Here is a 22,815-nt window from a genome sequence, read left to right as displayed (position 1 = left end):
CCCGGTCTCCTTTTCCCCTACCTCAGATTGGCCCCTGAGATCTCTGCAAATGCCCTAAGGAATTTATTTGCTCTACTCTCTCAGCCCTTTTCCTGCTCTCCTGATGGAACTCCTCCACTTACTCGGAAGGAACCCAGATCCAGCGTCTCCTCAGTGCTATTTCTAGTTTCCCAGACGGTCACTCTGAGATGTATATTATTTACCCATGTAATACACAAGGTCAAAAAACACCTTGATCGCCGGGCGGTGGTGGCACACGCCTTTAATCCCAGCACTTGGGAGGACAGAGGCAGGTGGATTTCTGAGTTCGAGGCCAGCCTGGTCTACAGAGTGAGTTCCAGGACAGCCAGGGCTACACAGAGAAACCCTGTCTCGGAAAAACCGAAAAAAAAAAAAAACCCACCTTGACCATTATTTTACTTCCTTGACATTATTTTTACTGTCGCGTCGGAACAACGGTGTTACTTCACGCTAAAGATGAATCATTCTGCGAGCACCGCCCTCGAGGAACCCCGCTTGCAGGGCTGGGACTCCTGGCCGCCAGAGGGCACAGCGCTCTCCGGCAGCGTGCGGGGAAGAACGCCCTACTGAGGGGTTGGGTGTGGAGGGTGTTTAACAGATTCACCCTTCAACCCATGACTTGAGTCTTCTGCGCATGCCTCAAGTCCTCCCGCTGCCACAAGGCTTCGCCAGACTATTGGCTCCGCCGCCTGCCCTCAACGCACTGGAAGAAGATTGTCCCAGTTCGTGATCCGGCGCTCACGCCGTTGCTAGGCGACCACGGCAGTTTTTCCTATCTGATTGGAGCTCAGATGAGGCGTGGTCTCTTGCCTGGCTCTGCGCATGAGTGCGGCCTACGATGGAGGAGTCGGAACCCGAGCGGAAGGTGGGACTGAGGTTTGGTCCACGCGAGGGGGTGCGGGCAGGGGGAGGGGCCGCGACTGACTCGGGTCTCCGCAGCGGGCACGCGCGGACGAGGCGACCGCAGGTGGGAGCCGCTCCGAGGACGACGATGAGGACGATGAGGATTACGTGCCCTACGTGCCGTTGCGGCAGCGCCGGCAGCTACTGGTGAGGGTCCGCACCCCAGGTGCCACGACCACACGTCCCCGGCCGTCGGCGGGAGGTGGTCTGGGGAGCGGTAGGAGTACCTGGGGACGTGGTTCTGCGAAGACCGGGGACTAGTGAACCTGAGTACCGGACCGACGTGCGCCTCAGTGCACACGGCCCCCTTCCCAGCCTTAGCCCCCGTCTTAGGTCCCGACCCTCCCGGGGGCCATGCCCCCTCCCCCACCGGGTCTTGGGCTTGATTCTGAGGGACACTGGTGGAACCTCAGCTCCAGAAGCTGCTGCAGCGAAGACGCAAGGGAGCTACAGAGGAAGAGCAGCAGGACAGTGGCAGCGAGCCCCGAGGAGATGAGGACGACATCCCGCTGGGCCCTCAGTCCAATGTCAGCCTCCTGGATCAGCACCAGCACCTCAAAGAGAAGGCCGAAGGTGGGCTGGGCAGGAAGGAGAGAGGATGAGCCTGCCTAGGCCGCAGAGCTCCTGACTCTCTGACATGTTCGCGTTCTTTATTCAGCACGCAAGGAGTCTGCCAAGGAGAAGCAACTGAAGGAAGAAGAGAAGATTCTGGAGAGTGTGGCTGAAGGCCGAGGTACCATTACAGTTGATGCAGAGAGGAGGTGGACCGAGCCACCTCCTTCCGATCTCAAACAGGTTGTGTCCCAAGGGGTTTTGCCTTGGGGAGGCGGGAACCTCATCGAGCTATGTCTGTCTCCTCAGCCTTGATGTCAGTGAAGGAAATGGCCAAAGGCATCACCTACGATGATCCAATCAAAACTAGGTATGTCTCTCCAGTCAGGGTATGCGGCAGAGCCTGGCAGTGGGACCCTGACGCCCAGCTGTATGGACTGGGGAGGGAGCTGCCCCACTGTACCGTACTGTGTTGCCCTCTCCTGTCCACTGCCTACCCATAGTTGGACACCCCCACGTTATGTCCTGAGCATGTCTGAGGAGCGACATGAACGTGTTCGGAAAAAGCACCACATCCTGGTGGAGGGAGACGGTATCCCGCCACCCATAAAGAGCTTCAAGGAGATGAAGTTTCCTGCAGGTACCTGACAGGGAGACGCCGTGCTTTATCATCTTGCCCCTGTGAGACTGTGTCCGAGCCCTCAAGCGCTCAGCAGTGGGAATGGAGAGTTCCTCTGTGGTTGTTGGTGGCACTTGGTTTTCGGGGAAGAAGCTCTTTTGAGACAGGATGTCTTTTCTGTAGCCCAGGCTGAGCTCAAATGCACAACAGTCCTCCCGTGTCATCCTACTGAATGCTCACGCTAGTACTGTAGGCATGGCCACCATGCCCTGTGGGCCGGGGAGGAGATGTGCAGGTGTGAAACCAGGGTCATTACAGAGTCCCAGTTGTCCCCAAATGTGATATGACCAGGCGTTCCTGAGACTCAGATCCAGCCACCTGTGCCGCCTGGGTCAGGGGTTCTAGGCATGTCCCTAGAGGAACGGTTTCTTTAGACTTATTTTCAAACGTCCCAGCTGTCTTCTGCTTCGACAGAGCTTTAAGGAGAACTTAGGCCCAGTCAGCCAATGGTCCCTGGACCCACTGTTTCATGACTTACAGCTTACAGGGAAGCACTGATTCTACGGGATTCAGGATGCCAATAAAACACCTATTCTTTTCTACAGCTATCCTTCGAGGCCTGAAGAAAAAAGGCATCCTCCAGCCAACACCCATTCAGATCCAGGGCATCCCTACCATGTAAGTCTGAGCTGTGGGTATGGCTGCAACAGAGAAGCTAGCCCGTTTACCCAGCTGTCTCCTGCTAGCACACTCCTGAAGCTGGCCTCTCCCAACAGTCTGTCTGGTCGGGACATGATTGGCATTGCCTTCACTGGGTCAGGCAAGACGCTGGTGTTCACACTGCCTGTCATCATGTTCTGCCTGGAACAAGAGAAGCGGTTGCCCTTCTCCAAGCGGGAAGGCCCTTATGGGCTCATCATCTGCCCCTCGGTAAGATAGACTAACCCTGTGGTCGGGAGAAGGACTGGCCTGGCTTCTGGTACCAACCTTGTCTCTACCTGCAGCGAGAGCTGGCTCGGCAGACCCATGGCATCCTGGAGTATTACTGCCGTCTGCTGCAGGAAGACAGCTCACCCCTCCTTCGCTGTGCTCTCTGTATCGGGGGCATGTCGGTGAAGGAGCAGATGGAGACCATCCGACAGTATGTACTGATGGTCCCGCAGGTACCCCAGAGTTCCCAGAGAGGCAAAAGAACCCTTTAGCTTAGCTACTGCATGGGCCTCACACAGTTCTTCTGGGAGTACAGCCCTTGAGGGAAAACAGTTTGGGGTAGGATAGAAAGATGTAGCTGGGCCAAGCGGTGGTGGCACACGCCTTTAATCCCAGCACTTGGGAGGCAGAGGCAGGCGGATTTCTGAGTTCGAGGCCAGCCTGGTCTCCAGAGTGAGTTCTAGGATAGCCAGGACTACACAGAGAATCCCTGTCTCGAAAAACCAAGAAAAGAAAAGAAAAGAAAAGAAAAGAAAGAAAGATGTAGCTGGAAATTGTGGGAATATAACTGATGGGATATCACATTCTCTGGGATATAACAGATGGGATATCACACTCTGGGATATAACAGATGGGATATCACACTCTGGGATATAACAGATGGGATATCACACTCTCTGGGATATAACAGATGGGATATCACACTCTGGGATATCACACTCTCTGGGATATAACAGATGGGATATCACACTCTCTGGGATATAACAGATGGGATATCACACTCTCTGGGATATCGGAAGTCAGAAAAGGCCTTGCAGGGGAGGTGCCATTTGGATTTTGGGGGCAGTTCAGGTAGAAAGCTCAGAGATTGAAATCTTGGGTATCCAGAAAAATCAGAACTGTGGTTAACCAAGGAGACTAAGGTACTGATGTGGACCAGACCCCAGTAGCATCTCTGCTCGGTCCTTTCCAGGTAGTGCAATCCCAGCAGACATCTCTAGGGCTCTGGACCAGGCCCCAAGATGATAGTCATACCAGAACCCACCCCTGTGTCCGAAGTGCTCCCAGGCTCAGGGAAGATGCAGGTATATAGAGATGGTCAGCTTATCAGAAACAGGAGCCCAGCAAGGCCAGCAAAGGGATGCAGGAACTAGGAGGAAAACCTCTAGAGGCTCAGGACAGCCCTTGTGGGGAAGGCATGTCAAAAAAAGTACAGGCCAGAAAGGTCCAGCCCTTCCTAAATAAGCTGCCTGTGCTATCTAGAACATAGCATGGGGGAAGTGCTGCGAGGCAGGGCAGAGGCAGCAAAAGCAGAAGGTGGTGCACAGCCTCTTGGTAGGCCATACGGATACCAGGTACCAAAACTCAGGGTCTCTGTCCTCAGTGGTGTGCACATGATGGTGGCCACACCGGGACGCCTCATGGATTTGCTGCAGAAGAAAATGGTCAGCCTAGACATCTGCCGCTACCTGGCCCTGGACGAGGCCGACCGCATGATTGACATGGGCTTCGAGGGTGACATCCGTACCATCTTCTCCTACTTCAAGGTGCCCGACCCCTGCACATAAATACACATACTCATGTACTGTGTGTTGAGCTGCCCGCCCTCTGCTTTTCAGGGTCTGTGGCTCAGCTGTTGAGTATCCCCTGACCTCGCCCCCTGTGTGCCCTCTGTCTAGTCCTGCATGCCCTGAGTCCAGTGGTTCTCAGCATTCCTACTACTGAGACCACAACAGCTCCTCACTGTGTGGACCCCAGCCATACAATTATTTCATCAGCACTTCATGACTGTAATGTTGTTACTGTTAGGAATTGTGTTGTAAACGTCTGATTTGGGGGTCTGATACGGGACCCCTAAAGAGGTTGAGACCCTCAGCTTGAGAGCACTGTCTTAGTCTTAGCTTTTCTCAGGGCCAGCGGCAGACTCTGCTCTTCAGTGCCACCATGCCAAAGAAGATTCAAAACTTTGCCAAGAGTGCCCTGGTAAAGCCTGTCACCATCAACGTGGGCCGCGCTGGAGCAGCCAGCCTGGACGTCATCCAGGTAGGCAGAGTCACCAGCATAGGCTAAAGCCGGCCCTGCTCCCTGAAGCTCACCAAAGAGTCCACCAGTGGCCATTCTCAGGCTGGCTGGCTCTCACAGCGGAAGGCTTCTGGTCACCTAGTGCAGACTGGGAGCCCGGCTACAGTGTCGGCCTTGACTGCTGAGCCGAACCTTGGGTTCCCCTGACCTGGCTCCCCTGGTGGCAGGAGGTGGAGTATGTAAAGGAGGAAGCCAAGATGGTGTACCTGCTGGAGTGCTTGCAGAAGACGCCCCCACCTGTGAGTACAGCTGGACCAGGCTGGTCCCAGAGTTCCCAGGATGGGATGGGATGGGAGGGATGGATGCTAGGCGGGAGCCAGTGTGATACCTTCTGACTAGAGCGGCCTTTTTGGGGCAGGTGCTCATCTTTGCAGAGAAGAAAGCAGATGTGGATGCCATTCACGAATACCTCCTGCTCAAGGGGGTTGAGGCTGTAGCCATTCATGGGGGCAAAGGTCAGGATGATCAACACATTGGCATAGCCTTGCTGCCATGACAGCTTCCTGCCTTCCTCCCCCTCCCCTTCCCTTTCCCCTTCCCCTCCCCTCCCCCCTCCCCCTCCCCCTTCCCCTTCCCCGCCTGGCTATACTGCACTGCTCCCAACACTCCTGCTATAGTTCTCACACCTACCTGACCCACCCCAGACCAGGAAGAGCGGACCAAGGCCATTGAAGCATTCCGGGAAGGCAAAAAAGACGTCTTAGTGGCCACGGATGTGGCCTCTAAAGGGCTGGACTTTCCTGCCATCCAGCATGTCATCAACTATGACATGCCTGAAGAGATCGAGAATTATGGTACACAGCGTGGGGAATTGGTGGGCTGGACAAGAGGAGGCCAGGCCTCCAGGTAGTCAACCAGAGGCTGTTCCTTTCCTTGCAGTGCACCGAATTGGCCGCACTGGGCGTTCAGGAAACACAGGCATTGCTACCACCTTCATCAACAAGGCCTGCGGTGAGGCACTCACCATGGCTACCTTGGCTCTACCTTGGGTTCTGAAGCCAGGATAGACCCTAATGGTGCTCATTGTCTCTCCCTCAGATGAGTCAGTGCTCATGGACCTCAAAGCCTTGTTGTTGGAGGCCAAGCAGAAGGTACCACCTGTTCTGCAAGTGTTGCACTGTGGAGATGAGTCCATGCTGGACATTGGAGGTGAGTGTTGACTGTGGTCCATGCTGGACATTGGAGGTGAGTGTTGACTGTGGTCCATGCTGGACATTGGAGGTGAGTGTTGACTGTGGTCCATGCTGGATGTGGGAGGTGAGTGTTGACTGTGGTCCATGCTGGACGTGGGAGGTGAGTGTTGACTGTGGTCCATGCTGGATGTGGGAGGTGAGTGTTGACTGTGGTCCATGCTGGACATTGGAGGTGAGTGTTGACTGTGGTCCATGCTGGACGTGGGAGGTGAGTGTTGACTATGGTCCATGTTGGATATTGGAGGTGAGTGTTGACTATGGTCCATGCTGGACGTGGGAGGTGAGTGTGGAGCAGGTGCCCCAGGCTCCATTCTCCAGCTGGGTTCCTTGGGGCTGGTAGAGCAGACTGACTGACATTCCAAGAAGCCAGCCCTGGCTAGTAGGAGCAGCTGGGGTCAAGATCCGGGACCTGAAACGTGGTCCTCTGACCTTGCTGACCTTTCTCTCCACCCCCAGGAGAACGGGGCTGTGCCTTCTGTGGAGGCCTCGGCCATCGGATCACTGACTGCCCCAAACTGGAAGCCATGCAGACCAAGCAAGTCAGCAACATTGGCCGCAAGGACTACCTGGCCCACAGCTCCATGGACTTCTGAGCCGCCTGTCTTCCCTCTTCTCCCCAAGAGCCCAGTCCCAGGACACCAGCCATGTTCACACCAGCCCTCAAGACAAGAAGCCAGCCTCCTTGGCCCAGCCGGCCTGGGCAACCCCAGTCCCCTCAGAGTTAACTATTTTTGTTCTCTTCCCCGGCATTAAAGCACAATCCCTTTTCTTGGACCAGTTCTCTCTCATTCTCTCTCTGTCTCTCTGTCTCTCTCTCTCTCTCTCTCTCTCTCACCCACCTGCCCCTTGGGTCCTGCACAAGCGTCTGCCTCCAGTGCCGCCCTGAGGCAAGACAGCTGCATCTTCCAAAGTTGCCAGCCTCCTGTCGAACAGACTTGCTGGCTGGTGTCCCCACCTAGACTCAGGGTATCTAGTCAGGAATGCCGATAACTTGGGAGCCACCGTTAGGGGGTCACAAGGAAACGGTTGTGTCCCTGGTTTCCCTCGTGTCTGACACTGCTGTCAGCTTTAGTCTTCTTGTGATGGCTGCCCCTCTCTTCCTGTGCAAGTTCCAGCCAGAAGCCCTCTGCACTATCTGCTGAGGAGGTGGCAGATGCCACAGAACTGCCATTCTGGCCACGAGCACCCTCCACCTCTGTCCTGCCCCACTCTTTCCTGGGTTATAAAGACAGAAACCAGCCAGGCTGATGCAGCCACACCTGGGGAGCCACAGGTAAGATGTGTACATGCAGATGCTGCAGGACTGGCTGGCCTACCAACCAGGACTTCACAATGTAATAAGAAGGGACCAAAGAAAAGGTGCAGCAGTTCCCAGGTGTCTCTGCAAGGCTGGTGCTTACTCAGCAAAGGCAGCCGCTGCTCAGGCTGCCACTCAGCATGTGGCCTCCAGCAAGTTACTCATCAGCCTTGATTTCCTCATTGCTGATCTGTTGATGAGAAAGGGCAGGATCAGGCTGTATGAGCTCAGAGCTGCCTGGACCACAGCCATGGTGGGCACGGAGCCAGGTGCAAAGGCCTCATGGATGTATTTCCCTGTGCACTGTGTGACACACACACACACCCCCCCACACACACACAGCATTCCTCAGCTGGGTTACAACATTCTTACCCAAGGTGACATTGCACAGGTGACAAGATAACTTCCATAATTTGTATCCATGCCCCGATACTAGCCTCTAACAAGGCAGGTCAGGTGGGTAGGGGCAAAGCCACTGGGCAGGAAGCAACGCCTTAAAGCATGTGACCTCCCTGGGGAGCGCACTGGGGGCCTGCCGCCCACACAGGACAAGCAGTGAATCTGAATATGGAGCCCTTGTGGCCTGCTGTCTGAAGTGTCTGTTGTGTGGTGCTTCACTCTCCAGCCTTGGAGAGCAGTCAGGGAAGGCCTCCAGAAAGAGGCAGGGCAGAGCAGTGGTAAGGGGTCCCCAGAAGGGCCTGGCCTGAAGAACTGCGCCTCAGGAAGTAAAGGCGAGAGCAGATGGGGTGAGTTGCCCAGACTAGACTCAAGGGGAACAACAGGATTGGTGGACACAGCAGGGGTGGGCCCAGGTGGTGTGAGCATCTAGAGGAGAAAGTGAGCTTAGAACTCTTTGTGAGTGGTCCAGCAGTTGCCTTAGCATGCCCAAGGCCCTGACTTGATCCAGTGCTACAAGAGAGGCAAATGTGCCGCTCAAAATGGCAGCCAGTTTAGCAACCTGCAAAGAGAAGGGCCCAAGACCGTGCTGCTCCCAGGCTCACGCTGCACAGCTGCCTGGGAATGGGGGAGGGTTCGGAGCTCATGACTCAGGGTGTCCACTCTGGTCAGACACTCATATCCAGCTGATCCAGGTGCATGCGCAAGAGACGGTTCTTGCCCTCCAACCCACCCCTACCCCCGCTAGCCTCAAGCTCCCCATAGGCAGGTATGGTCTCCTTGGAACAGCAAGAGCCCTAAGGAAGAGATTTGTTCTAAGTACTGTCCCTTAAATGAAGACCGGACTCCCCTCCCCCTGGCCCTGCAGCTGTCTCTGGACAGAGGGAGGGGGAAGTGGCCAAAAAAACGAGAAGTAAGAAGTTCCTGACCAGCCTGTACCAGTCTCCTCGGGACTTCAGAACCGCTGTGGCCATGGAGTCTGTGGAGACCCCTGTCAAGGACGGCATCATCTACCAGCAGCACATGAAGTTTGGCAAGGTGGGAACCCCAGGCTGCCAGCCATGGGCAGAGGAGGGAAACCCCTGCTTAGCCACACAGCTTATCTAGACCTAAGAGAACTGGGAATGGGGTCTGGGTGAGGCGAAACCTGGCAATTTGAGAGTGGCTCAAGGTTAGGGGTGAAGCATCCTTCCTAAGACTGCCTCACATGGTGGTAGAGATGCCAAGATCACGGAAGGGTTGTAAGAATAAAGATTTATATGTATTAGTGGCTCTAAGCCTCCTGGAGAAGGCCTGTGCGGCGGGAGCCCTCCAAGGGTGGAGCAGGCAAATGCCGGTTCTCCGGACAGTGGGGAGGAGATGGGGTGGGGACTTGTTAGTTTTTTTCTCCTTGAACATCAGACTGGACACCCACAGTTCAGCTACAGCTGCTCCTGGGCAGATAAACCGTCTGTTTCCTTTGCTAGATGTCATTTGCATATTTCCTTCCTTACCAGCTTGAAGCAGAGGTGGCCTTCCCACCCCACCCAGCCCGTGGCCCAAGTGCCCTTTGAGGATTGTGTAACAAGTGTCAGTTGGTCTGCCCCAACCACTAGATACTATTAACTGTGACGATCATCCAGAACAGGGCAAGGTGTGATTCGAACTCAGGGCTGACCAACCCCGAGTATGGATTTCTCCCTGCCTACGCCTGCCCCAGCAAGGCCTCCTCTTTCCTCTGGACCCTAAAGTCTTAGGGAGGCAGAAACCAGGCAGCCAAGGAGCGGGGGCAGCTTTTCTTCCCAAGGGTCTCCTTTCTTACAGAAATGCTGGCGCAAAATGTGGGCTCTGCTGTATGCAGGGGGCCCATCAGGTGTAGCCCGGCTAGAAAGCTGGGATGTGCGAGATGGTGGCCTGGGACCAGCGGGCGACAGATCCACGGGCCCCAGCCGTCGAGGGGAACGCCGGGTCATCCGCTTGGCTGACTGTGTATCAGTTCTGCCGGTGGACGGCGAGAGCTGCCCCCGGGACACTGGGGCCTTCCTGATTACTACCACGGAGCGAAGCCACCTGCTGGCTGCACAGCACCGCCAGTCATGGATGGAGCCTATCTGCCAGCTGGCCTTCCCGGTGAGTGTGAACTAGCCTGCTGGGCCCACCTCACCCTGCCCACCCATGCCCTTGCTTAGTGAGATCCTGCCATTGGTAAACACTTCCAAAACCCTGCAAATATGGGCAACAACAGCTTATAAGCCTATAGAAGGACCCTCTATTCTATGCATGTTATAAAGAAAATGAAGCTGTAGGTCAGGAGGACAAGTGGGCCTGATCCCTGAATGACAAGAGCAAGCCCACAAGGCAATGGTCTGAGACAGGTATCTGAGCCTAATGGACAATACTGCAACACAGTGGTATTGTGGGCAAAGGCCCTGGGGCAGGAAAACATGGTGTGTTTAAAGGAGCTGAATTTAGCGGAAAGTAGGCCAACCAATGGCTTAGGCACACAAGCTTGAAGACCTTTAGAACGTTCAGCAAGAACCTTTTGAATCCACCTCGGGCCACACGTGGGTGAGAGGTTTTCTGATGACCCGAAGGGGTGACTTTGGGTATTAAAGACAGAGGCTAATGGTGGTAAAGCCTCGGGCTTCACAACAGGAGACAAACATGCCTGACTTCCTCAGTGAGTTGAACATGGAGCAGCTTCAGAGGTGACTCAGCAGTTAAGAACACTGGCTGCTCTTGTGGAGGGCCTGGGTTCAATTCCCAGCACATACACATGGCAGCTCACAACTGTAGTCCAAGGGTTCAGACACCTCCTTCTGACCTCCAAGGGCACTATGTGCATGCAGCACACAACATCCATACACATAACAGTAGGTAGTAACCATTTAAAAACGTCGATCGTGAGGTCATCATATGGCTGCCGTTCTCCCACTTGATGATGTATAGCCAAGAGAATGAAAGAAGGTGTGGGCAAAACGTGAGCCAATGCTCACGGCAGCACTGTGTAGTCACCCACAATGAGACAACACGTGACCACCACCCCCCCAGAAAGAGATAAACAGAGCCTTGTGCCCTCAGTGTTTGGAAGTGGGAGAGAGGAAGATGAGCTCCAGGGCCAGCCTGGGTTACTTGAGGCTCTGTGTCAAAACCAAGATAAAGAACAACTGGTGTTGAAATATGGCATGAAAGATGCCAAAGGATGACATGTGCCATTTCCTAATGTTTACAATTCATGTGACACTCAGAAGAAGCACATCCGCACAGACAGCAGGTGCGTGCCGTGCAAGGGAAGGGGCTTCCGATGGCTGGCTCACGGAGCAGGCTTTCATGTGCGATGGTGACAGGTTCTGGATTAGGTGCTGCTGATGACTGTACAAACCTGTGAATATACAAAATCCACTGAACTGGGTATCTTAAAATAGTAATGTTGAGGGCTGGAGAGATGACTGTGTAGTTAAGAGCACAGACTGCTCTTCCAGAGTACCTGAGTTCAATTTCCAGCAACTACCTGGCAGCTCACAACTGTCTGTAACTCCAGTTCCAGAGGATCTGACACCCTCACACCAATACACATAAAATAAAATTGGATATATTTTAAAAAAAAGATATAATGTTGATTTGTATTGTTTGTTTGTTTTGAGACAAAGGTTTCTCCGTATAGCCATGGCTGTTCTAGAACTCACTCTGCAGACCAGGCTGGTCCTGAACTCAGAGAGATCCACCTGCCTACCTCCCAAATGCTAGGACTAAAGGTGTGCACTGCTACCACACCACCGCCACCACACCACCACCACCACACCACCACCACCACCACACCACCACCTAGCTTATCGCTTTTGTTTTTAAATTAAGAAATGTACAGGGCCAGGCAGTGGTGGGACGCTCCTTTAATCCCTGTGCTTGGGAGGCACAGTGGTGGATCTCGGAGTTCAAGGTTAGCCTGGTCTACAAGTGAGTGAGTGAGTTCTAGGACAGCCTGGGCTACACAGAGAAACCCTGTCTTGAAAAACAAAAACAAAAAAGGAAAGAAAGGAATGCAAAGAAAGAAAAGCACAGGATGAAGAAGAGGGAGAGCAGGCGGGGTTTGGCTTTGGCCATGCTCATGGGTCAAGGTGGTTATGGTGGCCACTTCCTGACAGACAGGACTGGCTGTAGGATGGAGGTCAGGGGAGGTCAAGGGTGACCTGCAAGTAGCCATAGAAGAAGCCTGGACATTTGCTTGGCGCTACCCCTGCCTCTTCAAGGCTGCATGCCTTCAGAGCTATATGCAAGGCAGCACATGTGCTGTAAGCCCTTGGCTGCTAATCGCCTTACAGCACCAGCCTCACTCCAAGACCAGCACTGCCGGGGAGCCCAGTGGGGAGTGCTGCCCATAGTACAGATAGGAAATGCCTCGGGAGAGCCCAGAGCCCGGCCGTGTGGGTCAGAGTGGGACTGGCAGTGAGAGCTTTGTCTGCTTAGCCCATGGAAAGGATGGGAAGGATGGCGGAACAGGGTGGACTCTAACGGATGACTTCAATCTATTCCTCAGGGCACCGGAGAATGTTCCTCAGGACTAGCACAGGCTGAGAGTCCAAAAAGGGGCTTTGTTCCCATGGAGGAGAACTCTATCTACTCCTCCTGGCAGGAAGGTGAGTCAGGGGAGACCCTGGGGCAGCCTCACCCTACCCCAGCAGTGGTGTCTGGGGACTGATGAAGCCCCTGCTTCCCAAGTACAGTGGCTGAGTTTCCCGTGCTAGTGCAAAGGACAGAGGCCACCGTCCGCTGCCAGCTGAAAGGACCCTACCTCCTGGTGCTGGGCCAAGATGACATTCAGCTGCGGGAGACTTCCAAGCCCCAGGCCTGCTTTAGCTGGCCCTACCGTTTCCTGCGCAAGTTTGGCTCTGACAAGGTGAGGGGCTGGGCAGTCTGACTGGTGTCAGTCAGGAAAGGTGGCGAGTGGTCAGTGTCCTGGCTCCTTGGCGGGCCACTGACCCTTGCCTGTGTCACTTGTGTGCAGGGTGTGTTCTCTTTTGAGGCCGGCCGCCGCTGTGACTCCGGTGAGGGCCTTTTTGCCTTCAGTAGTCCCCGCGCACCAGACATATGTGGAGCTGTGGCAGCTGCCATCGCCCGCCAGCGGGAGCGTCTTCCAGAGTTGGCCATGTCCCCACCCTGCCCCCTGCCTCGGGCCCTCTCCTTACCCTCCCTAGAGCCTCCTGGAGAGCTTCGGGAGGTGGCCTCAGGATTTGAGCCGGCCACTTCCAGAAAGCTGCCTCTAACTGATCCTGGGCCTCAAAGCCTACCACTGCTGCTCAGTCCCACACAAGAAGGGACGGCATCCGGTCTCTATGCATCTGTGTGCAAGCAGACCAGCAAGCACGCAGGCACTGTGGAGCATCTCTATGAGAACGTGTGCATACTGGAGGGCAGCCCTGGGCTGTCCAATGGTGGTCCTGAGGCCCAAGAGGGCCCTCCTGGTGGCCGCAGCCCCCTGGGCAGCCCCATCTACCATAACAGTGAGGATCTGAGTTGGCCTGGCTCGGCCCACGACAGCAATCTGGAAGCCCAGTACCGGAGGCTGCTGGAGCTGGAGCTGGGTGAGGCTGGAGGCACCGGGCGCCCTGGAGCACAGACAGGCATCAAGGCCAAGCTGGTAACCCTGCTGACCCGTGAACGGAAGAAGGGCCCCACCCCCTGTGACCGGCCCTGAAGGCCTGCAGGGCTGCAGCAGGGCAGAGGTGATCTCCCCAAACCAGGAACAACTTTGAACATATCCCATCTACTCTGACCTGCAGGGACAAGCCAGGAGGCCTGGGGAGGAGCCACACTCTGCCCTACCTCCTCCCTCAGACTGTACAGATTGACCAGTAATAAAGCTTGCCTATTGAATTCCCCTTCGTTCTGCCTATGGCCCACAATCCACACTGCCTCACTTTCTCCTGGATCCCTACTGCACACGGTATCCTTGTGTTCAACATATCGAACCCCAGGCATCTAGGGTCTCAAGCCTGAGTTCAGCCACCACTGGGCTAAAATCGACTCGAGCGGATGGACGTGAGGTGGGGGGGTTGGGCTCGGTGTGGTTATATGCAGCAAACAGGGGGAGATGTGAGGCCTGTTGGCGGAAGGGCTCCAGAACTGAGTCAGAGGGTAAGCAAGGGCCAGGCAGGCAGGCAGGTTTTGAACCTGGCCTTTCCAAGCTCAGGAGAGTCATTCGTGGACCAGTCAGGGTCTTTTGTCCTGCAGTAAACTGAGCCTCCTCCTCGGAAAAGCAACCAGTTAGACTCAGCAAGGAACACTAGGGAGGCTGGATCTGAGGGAACAGATGTAAGCAGGGCAGCCCAGCTGTGGTGAAGGTGCTGGGCACTAGGGGCTAGCGGGTGGGGACAGGCGGAAGGGGATCAACTGTTCACATCTATAACATTCATGGCTGATGGGACGTAGGCAGTCGGCAGACACATCTGGGGAACCTCTGGCTGCTTCACCAACTAGAAAGAAACTAAAAATGTTAAGACAGAGTTATACGGGAAGGGAGTCAGAGCTCAGTGGTATAGGACCTACCTACTAAGAGGTAGAGCCTGGGTCCAGTCTTCAGCACCATACACACACGGAGAAGAAAACGCACAGGCTACGTTACTCAGAAGGCAGAAGCAGATGGATCTCTGGGTTTGACGTCAGCCTGGGCTTCGTAGCCTAAGTCAGCTGAAGCTACAAACTGAGAGCATACCTCAAAACAAATTAAAAAAACCAACTCCCCCCCCCAAAAAAAAACACTGAAAAGACTAAATTATATATTAGATCTAATCCCCCATTAAGATTTTTCACTTGAGATGGAGTAGGGGGTTAGAGAATTGGCTCAGCAGTTAAGAGCACTAGCTGCAGTAGGGTGGTGGTGGCACACGCCTTTAATCCCAGCACTTGGGAGGCAGAGGCAGGCGGATTTCTGAGTTCGAGGCCAGCCTGGTCTACAGAGTGAGTTCTAGGACAGCCAGGGCTCCACAGAGAAACCCTGTCTCGAAGACCCAAAAAAAGACTCCAGTGCCTGTTTTCCGCTCTCTGCTGCTTCTGCTTCCAAGAATCTGGCTTCTCAATCCCTGGACTTTCTGCTTCAGCCACGCCTGCATTATAGGTAGAATCTACGAAGCTTCCATTTGCCTTAAACTCACGCCCCAGCCTCTTAACAATGAGATTATAGGAACCCACGTTCATCTTGCCCACATGCTGACACGCCCAAGCCTTGTGCTCAAGATAGTGGCAAAGGTGCACTTCGGAGGCAGAGGCAGTCGGATTTCAGAGTTTGAGGCCAGCCTGGTCTAGAGTGAGTTCCAGGACAGCCAGGGCTATACAGAGAAACCCTGTCTCGGGAAAAAAAAAAAAGATAGTGACAATCAGTCTTGCTTCCTGGCATCATCTGGCTGTCTCTCACCTTACCCTCTACTTCCCCCACACCTCACACTTGGAGTTGCTCCCTCCTATTTTGGCTTGACTGGTCAAGCCATCAGCCTCTCGTGAATTCACCGACAGCTATCCCTATCTGGAGAAATCCACTTACAAAGGCTTAACTATTGTCACATAGGCAGTCTCTGCATGCTTCCTGCGCTGCTAATGTCCCAGAGGAACCCTTCTGTGCTGGCTTGAAAGAGGCTCATAGGTTCGAATGCTTGACCCCCAGTTAGTGGAACTACTTGGGAAGGATTGAGAAGTGTGACCTTGATATGGGGTACGTCACTGGGGTTAAGCTTAAAGGTTTCAAAAACCCATGCTAGAAAGAGTCTCTCTCTTTCTGTCTCCTGCTTGTGGATCGGATGTGAGCTCTCAACTACATCTCCAGGGCCGCGCCTGCCTTTCGTGCTGCCATGGACCCCACAGTGATGAACATGGAGTAATTCTCTGAAACTGTCATCAGGTCACCAGGTAAATGCTTTCTTGTGTAAGCTGCCTTAGTCAGGGCGTCCTATTGTAGCAGCAGAACAGTAACTAAGACATCTTTTCAAACCTTCCTTTGACTTCCGTCTACCCTCACCTCCTAGACACTGTCAGGAGTCAGTCGTGAGCAGACATGAACTTCTGCCCGCCTCTGCTGCACTCACTAAGGGTCCAGCATCTTCACACGTCTTTTCCATCCTGGCCCTACAGAAGGCTTGTCTGTCTGTAGAATGGGCTCCCATAGGAGGTGTCCAGTTTCTGTTTGTGACTTTTCCTCATTCATTCATTCACCAGCATTAGCATCTTGCTAACACCACTTCAGACCCCAGAGAAATGACAGATGCTCTCTGATTTCAAATATGAGGAGCAACCTTCCTTGACCCTCCCATTCCCCCGTCTGCTCCTCCCCATTTCTCTGTTCTGCTGCACACTGAAGCTCCTTGAAACCGTTGGATTACTCTCGCTTCCGGTTTCTCAACCCCCCCCTCCCCTAACTTCAGTTTCCTCTTTCTCTACTTGTCCATGACATAATGTCTCAAAGTCACCAACTACCTGCCAGACCAAGCTACATGTTGAGACCCTGGGACCTCTCTGCTCCTTGTCAGGACTCCTTGCCCTTCCTGAAAGCATCGGGGGGGGGGGGGCTTTTCTGCTCGATGACAGCATCTCCTCCACAGTGGCTCACCTTTTTCCGGTGCACAGGGATTGAACCCAAAGCTTTCATCCTGATAGCCAAACGATCCTCCAGAACCAGCCCCGGCTCTTCCTCTGTCTTCTCTGTTACTGATCCTCTCAGGGTTCTTTCAGATCAAAATGGAGTTCATCCTGTCAAATCACCTGGAAGCCTCTGGAGAGTGCCCGCGGCTAGGCTCCCACAAACAGCTCTGATTATTATTATTATTTTTTTTTATCAGTTGGGGAAAAGGGACTTTGGCACTGGTGTTTGGTTTTTCAAATACTGGGATTATTCTGACACACGTCCTGAGCTGAGCACCACTGCCGTGGGTGAGTTACTCACTGGCTTCATTTTCTTAAGATTTGCCTTTTAATATTATTTATTTATTTACTAATTTATTTGTGTTTTCTGAGACAGTGTTTCTCTGTATATCCCTGGCTGTCCTGGAACTCTCTCTATAGACCAGGCTGGCCTTGAACTCAGAGATCCATCTGCCTCTACCTCCTAAGTTCTGCGATCAAAGGTGTGTACCACCCCCACCCCCAGTGGTTTGTTTGTTTGTTTGTTTGTTTATTTTTGGTTTTTCGAGACAGGGTTTCTCTGTGTAGCCCTGGCTGTCCTGGAACTCACTCTGTAGACCAGGCTGGCCTCAAACTCAGAAATCCGCCTGCCTCTGCCTCCCAAGTGCTGGGATTAAAGGCGTGTACCACCACTGCCTGGCGGTTTATTTATTTTTATTTTTATCTATGTATGTGTTGCTTGTGTGTCTGGGTGCAGTAAGTGTCTGAGGTGCCCATGGCAGCCAGAAGAGGTCAGAGGGTTTGGCTACCCTGAGGCTGGAGTTGTAGACCCATTATTAGTCACCATGTGGGTACTACAAACCAAACCTGGGTACTCTGCAAGAGCAAAATTGTTCTTTTTTTTTTTTTTTTTTTAAAGATTTATTTATTATTATATGTAAGTACAGTGTAGCTGTCTTCAGACACACCAGAAGAGGGTGTCAGATCTCATTACGGGTAGCTGTGAGCCACCATGTGGTTGCTGGGATTTGAACTCAGGACCTTTGGAAGAACAGTCGGTGCTCTTACCCAATGAGCCATCTCACCAGCCCGCAAAATTGTTCTTAACTGCTAAGTCTCTCTGGCTCTACACATCACTAAATTTTAAAGGCCATTCAAAATCTGGTAGCTTCCAAAGGTGTGTCCCCTTTCAACATAGACTTTCTGGGGATGGAGAGATGGAGAGATGGCTTAGTGGTTAAGTGATTACTGCTCTACCAGAGGACCAGAGTTTATTTCTCAGCACCCACATGAGGTGGCCCACAAATGCCTGCAACACTAAGGAATAATACAACTCTCCCCTGCTCTGAGAAATCTTTAAATACTCACACACATGCACACTCATGCACTCACACACTAACACACACATGTGCGCACTCACATACACATATACATGCTCACACATGCATGAACACACACATGTAATACATACACGCACACACTCACATGCATGCATGCATGCACACTCATACACATGCACACATGCATGCGTGTGCGCACAAACACACACACACACATACTTCCTGCTCGCTACAGATTTAGGAATCCCACTGCACACTGGACATCTGTATCTCTAAAAGGCATTCCTGGGTCTCAGACTGTAGCGAAAGGCTGTAGCCCTTGCCTAATAGACGCGACTCTCCTGGTCCTCACTAACGCTGCAGAAAGGAAATGTACCTCCAACTTTACTGTGGGACACGGAGTTAGAAGCTGGGCCTCTGTGCATCACTGTCCCATCTGAGAACAGAAAGAAAAGTCTAGAAGGGTGGTAGACCCTGCCAGTCAGGTTAGCAGTCCTGGCACACAGCATCACCCACAACCGATCAAGCTCCTGTAGAGCCACAAGGCCAGGAAAGCTCATCACAAGGCCAGGAAAGCTCATGAGAGCGCTGCAGCCTGGAGCCCTTCTCCCTCAGCGGCTAGTCCAAGCCCTTGTACGTGATCAGATTCTAGGACACATTGGACTCCTGGTCACAACCAAAACTGGAACCCAGAACCCCCTTGTACGTGATCAGATTCTAGGACACATTGGACTCCTGGTCACAACCAAAACTGGAACCCAGAACCCAGAACTCCTGAGGCCTTGGTCTGTTAACCTCTTCTTCATTAAAAGTCCCAGTCTCTGCTGGGCGGTGGTGGCACACGCCTTTAATCCCAGCACTTGGGAGGCAGAGGCAGGCCTGGTCTACAGAGTGAGTTCCAGGACAGCCAGGGCTACACAGAGAAAAACCCTGTCTCGAAAAAACTAAAATAAAAAATAAAAAAAATCCCAGTCTCAGAGATGGGGATATGACTCAGTGATAGAGTTTCCCAGAATGTACAAGGCTTTGTGTTTGATTCCCAACACTGAAAGAGAAGATAATATAATCCTTAGCTGGGGGGTGGGGGGAGGTGTCATGGCCCAGCTCTAAAGGCTGAGACATAAAGCAGTAGGCCAGCCTGGGCTACAAAGCAGCAGTAGGCCAGCCTGGGCTACAAAGCAGCAGTAGGCCAGCCTGGGCTAGCCCAGGTGGTAAAGACCAGACTAGGCTACACACCAAGACCCCGTCTCAAAAAACCTCCGTTCCATGGGGAATTCCCTCTTGTTCCAACCAGGTTAGAAGATTTTAGTCTGGAGACCTTCAGAACGAGGACGTTTGGCTAGGGAGCCGCAGGGATTCTGGCCACCAGAGGGCGCTGTATCCTTCCTAGTCCCCGCCTGTTCCAACCCCGAGGCTGTGTGTTTTTCGGAAGATCCCAAAACTGCACCCAGGTCTTTTCTGTGGAGCAAGAAAGGGCCCCCGAAGGTCTTTCCTGTCGGCCGGCAGATGGCCAGGCGCCGTCGAACTGCCGTCCTCTTTCCTTCATTACACCCACCTTTGCAAGCCTTCCTTCCTTCCTTCATCTTCTGCTCATTCACATCAACTCCGTGCAGGCTCTGAGAGCAGGCTAGAGAGGCCCAGATCTCCCGGGACAATAGAGGCACACAGTATGTCACCGGGTGGAAAGTGCTGTGGAAAAAACAAAGTGGGTTAAAGGACTAGGGTATGATACAGGTATGGTATGTGGAACTGCTGTTTTAAATATTTAAAATTTATTTGTTTATTCTATTTGTCTGTCTGTCTGCATGTGTATCTACGCATCATGTACAGACCTGGTACGCAGGGGGACCAGAAGAGGGTATCTGAAAGCCCCTGGAGCTAGAACTACAAATGGTTGTGAGCCACCATGTCGGTTCTGAGAATCAAACCCGGGTCCTGTGAAAGAGCAGCTCTTCACCGCTGAGCCATTTCTCCAGCTGGGACCACTGTTTTAGATGGAATGCTCAGAGAAGACCCCGGGAGGAGGCAGTATTCAAACAGAGGGGGGAGGATTAAGGCTTTTAGGTCTCTAGAAAAAAAAAAGTGGGTCTGGAGAGATGGCTTAGTGGTTAAGAGCACTGACTGCTCATCCAGAGGTCCTGAGTTCACATCCCAGCCACTTGGTGGCTCACAACCATCCGTAATGAGATCTGACGCCCTCTTCTGGTGTGCCTAAAGAGAGTGACGATGTACTCATATACAGAAAATAAACAAGTAAATGTTTTTTAAAAAGAAAAAAAAATGTATTTGAAGCAAAAGGAATTGCAAACTGCAAAGGCACTCTAAGGCAAGAATATACTTGGAGGTGTAGAAACAAGACCAGAGTGTCGTAAGTGGAGTGGGCAAGTGTGGAAGAGGCCTGCCCAATTTCATTTCTTTTTCCTAACTTAGAGATTCAGACTCAGCATCTTCCCCAAGAAGCTAGGTCCAACCTCCAACCTCCTCCTCCCCTTATTTTTATATTCTTTCTTTCTTTCTTTCTTTCTTTTTTTTTTTTTTCTTATTTTGAAACAGGGTCTCACTAAGTTACCCAGGCTGGCCTTGAACTTGTAACCCTCCTCTTCCCCAGTAGCTGGGATTGCACAGGCCCTGTGCTGCCAGGTCCAACACTTGACCCAGTTTCTTAGTCTTGGGTAGGCCTTAAGGATTTTAGTTTTATTTTAAATCGAGTGTGAGCCCACTGGAATGCTAAAAAGATGAAGTGTGATCTCTGTTTTAAGAATATCACATCGGCGACAGCAAGAAGACTGGGGGGAGGGTGGGGGGGAAGCAAGGGCAGTAGCTGGGCGGTCAGTGAGGAGGCTCGGGGCAGTAGCTGAGCGGTCAGCAAGGAGGCTTGGGGCAGTAGCTGGGCGGTCAGTGAGGAGGCTCGGGGCAGTAGCTGAGCGGTCAGTGAGGAGGCTTGGGGCAGTAGCTGAGCGGTCAGCAAGGAGGCTTGGGGCAGTAGCTGGGCGGTCAGCGAGGAGGCTTGGGGTAGTAGCTGGGCAGTCAGCGAGGAGGCTCGTAGGTGTGGAAGCATTCGATGGAAGTGGGACAGCAAGGATTAGCTGTGAAAACATCTTAAAGTTGGAATCAGCAGAATTCCAAAACAATGGCGATGAGAAGAGACGTATAATTTCATAGATTCTGGGGAACCAGGCGGGTGAATGATGTCATTGGCTAAGACCAGGAAGGCACAAACTGGGATTGTTTGAGAAACCTTCCTGGCAGACATGTAGATGAGGTATCCATTACTGATGTCCGCAGTTCTTGAAGAAAGAGCTTGTGTTGGCCATTTTCGGTGTTACTGAAAGCCAAAGGAGAGTAGGGGCTCTTAAGGTGTGAGATTAGTGACCAAATGGCCAAGGCTGGAGGCAGATGAAGCATTACAGAGGGAAGGAAGCCTTGAAGCTAGAGAGATGGTTATTTTAGATGAGGAAGCTGCTGGACTTGGTGGTATGAGCTCAGCCCTCCGGGTGTAGAGCTGGAAGATCTGGGAACCCACGCAAGTTCAAGCCAGTCTACACAAGGAGATCTTATTTTTGAATATGGGTGTTTTCCCTGCGTGCATATGTACGCTATGTGTGTGGGCCAGATGCCTGGAGAGGTCAGAAGGTGGTGCTGGACCCCGGGGGGTTAAGGGGGGAGAAGAAGAAGAAATGAAGGAAGGAAGGAAAGAAAACAAACAAACAAACCCTGATCATCCTGGTGAAGACCAGCATTCCTTGGCAGGACAGCAGCTGACTTGATTGAGGTCATAGGAGACCTGGAGAAAGAGTCAAGAGTACTATAGGGGACAAAGGACAAAGAGAGGAATGTGACAGAAGCATAGCAGACAGCTAAAGAGGATTTTTTTCTTCCGTTTGTTTGTTTGTTTGGTTGGTTTGGTTTGGTTTTGGTTTTTGGTTTTTGGAGACAGGGTTTCTCTGTGTAGCCCTGGCTGTCCTGGAACTCACTCTGTAGACCAGGCTGGCCTTGAACTCAGAGATCCACCTGACAGCTCCCATAGGAGTTTGTGTACTGGGGACAATGATGGGGAAGAGGGGGTGTGATGACGGTGGGGGGTTGGGCAAGGGGAGGCTGTGCACCCCGTCACTCACTCAAACACTCAGGAGAGCTCAGCTTTCGCTCCTGCCCACCCTTGGCTAAAGCTGAGGATAAAGTAGGAGCTCGAAGAACACTCCGTGGTAGCCCCTTCCGCCCCAACCGCATTGGAAGGACTGTGTACTCTGGACTGAGGTTAAATGGGGAAGACTCCATTCCAACAGTTTCAGGGCTGTGGACTGTCTGGGTGGAATTACACCGTCAGGCAACTAGTGGAGCTAAGCCCGCCCCCGTTGGCTCTCACTATGTATGTACTTACTTATTAGTTATGTCCTGCAAGCCTTTGGTTAGATTAGGTGTTGAGGACTGAACCAAGGGCCTCCAGCGAGCTCAGCCACTGAGCTCTACCACTAAGCTATATCCCGAACGCCAGGAAGCCTAACTTGAAACTACTCTGTCTCGCTTCTCCAGTTCCTGGAGAATCTGAAATCTGACGGTGCCGACCCTATTGACCTCTAACAGTAACCCTAACAGAAACGTGTTACCATGCTATTTTCCCCTACAAGGGAGACTAAGGTGAGAGACCAATCAACTTGGGTGTTTCGAAAAGATGCTTTTCCTCCACTTCGCCAGTCGGAGGCGCAAGGGGCTTGGGCGAGAGCCTGGAGCGGGGCACAGGCTGGGCAGCGACCCGGCTCGCGAGGGTAAGTGCCCGATCTCGCCTTTCCCTCTCCGGGAGACTCAGGGCTTCTGGACTGGGTGGGGCCTCCCTCCGACCCCGGCATGTCCACTCGCGTGGCCTGGCGAGGGCGTGGCCTTTGGCTCCGCCCCCTTCCG

The 22,815-nt window shown here is 53.0% G+C and overlaps 2 protein-coding genes across 2 annotated transcripts; both read left to right on the top strand.

Moving 5' to 3' along the window:
• The first annotated feature begins 701 nt into the window (after positions 1-701).
• Positions 702-7,074, top strand: Ddx41 (DEAD-box helicase 41). Its single transcript, XM_031359742.1, has 17 exons — positions 702-886; positions 961-1,071; positions 1,338-1,497; positions 1,583-1,657; positions 1,786-1,846; positions 1,980-2,116; positions 2,701-2,773; positions 2,872-3,025; positions 3,100-3,236; positions 4,410-4,572; positions 4,937-5,068; positions 5,275-5,346; positions 5,466-5,562; positions 5,752-5,901; positions 5,987-6,058; positions 6,146-6,256; positions 6,757-7,074. The coding sequence occupies exons 1-17, from the start codon at positions 860-862 to the stop codon at positions 6,891-6,893; spliced, it is 1,869 nt and encodes a 622-aa protein (XP_031215602.1). The 5' UTR covers positions 702-859; the 3' UTR covers positions 6,894-7,074.
• Positions 7,075-8,173: 1,099 nt separating this feature from the next.
• On the top strand, positions 8,174-13,848 carry Dok3 (docking protein 3). The gene is made up of 6 exons (XM_031359744.1): positions 8,174-8,343; positions 8,862-9,031; positions 9,797-10,102; positions 12,507-12,606; positions 12,694-12,866; positions 12,975-13,848. Exons 2-6 carry the CDS (start codon positions 8,966-8,968, stop codon positions 13,662-13,664), a joined length of 1,335 nt encoding a protein of 444 aa, XP_031215604.1. The 5' UTR covers positions 8,174-8,343; positions 8,862-8,965; the 3' UTR covers positions 13,665-13,848.
• The last annotated feature ends 8,967 nt before the right edge of the window (positions 13,849-22,815 follow it).

Source organism: Mastomys coucha, unplaced genomic scaffold (genome assembly GCF_008632895.1).
Source record: "Mastomys coucha isolate ucsf_1 unplaced genomic scaffold, UCSF_Mcou_1 pScaffold7, whole genome shotgun sequence".
NCBI classification, from domain to species: Eukaryota; Metazoa; Chordata; class Mammalia; order Rodentia; family Muridae; genus Mastomys; species Mastomys coucha.
Note: the sequence above shows the minus strand (reverse complement) of the source record. Positions and strands in the feature narration are given on the sequence as shown.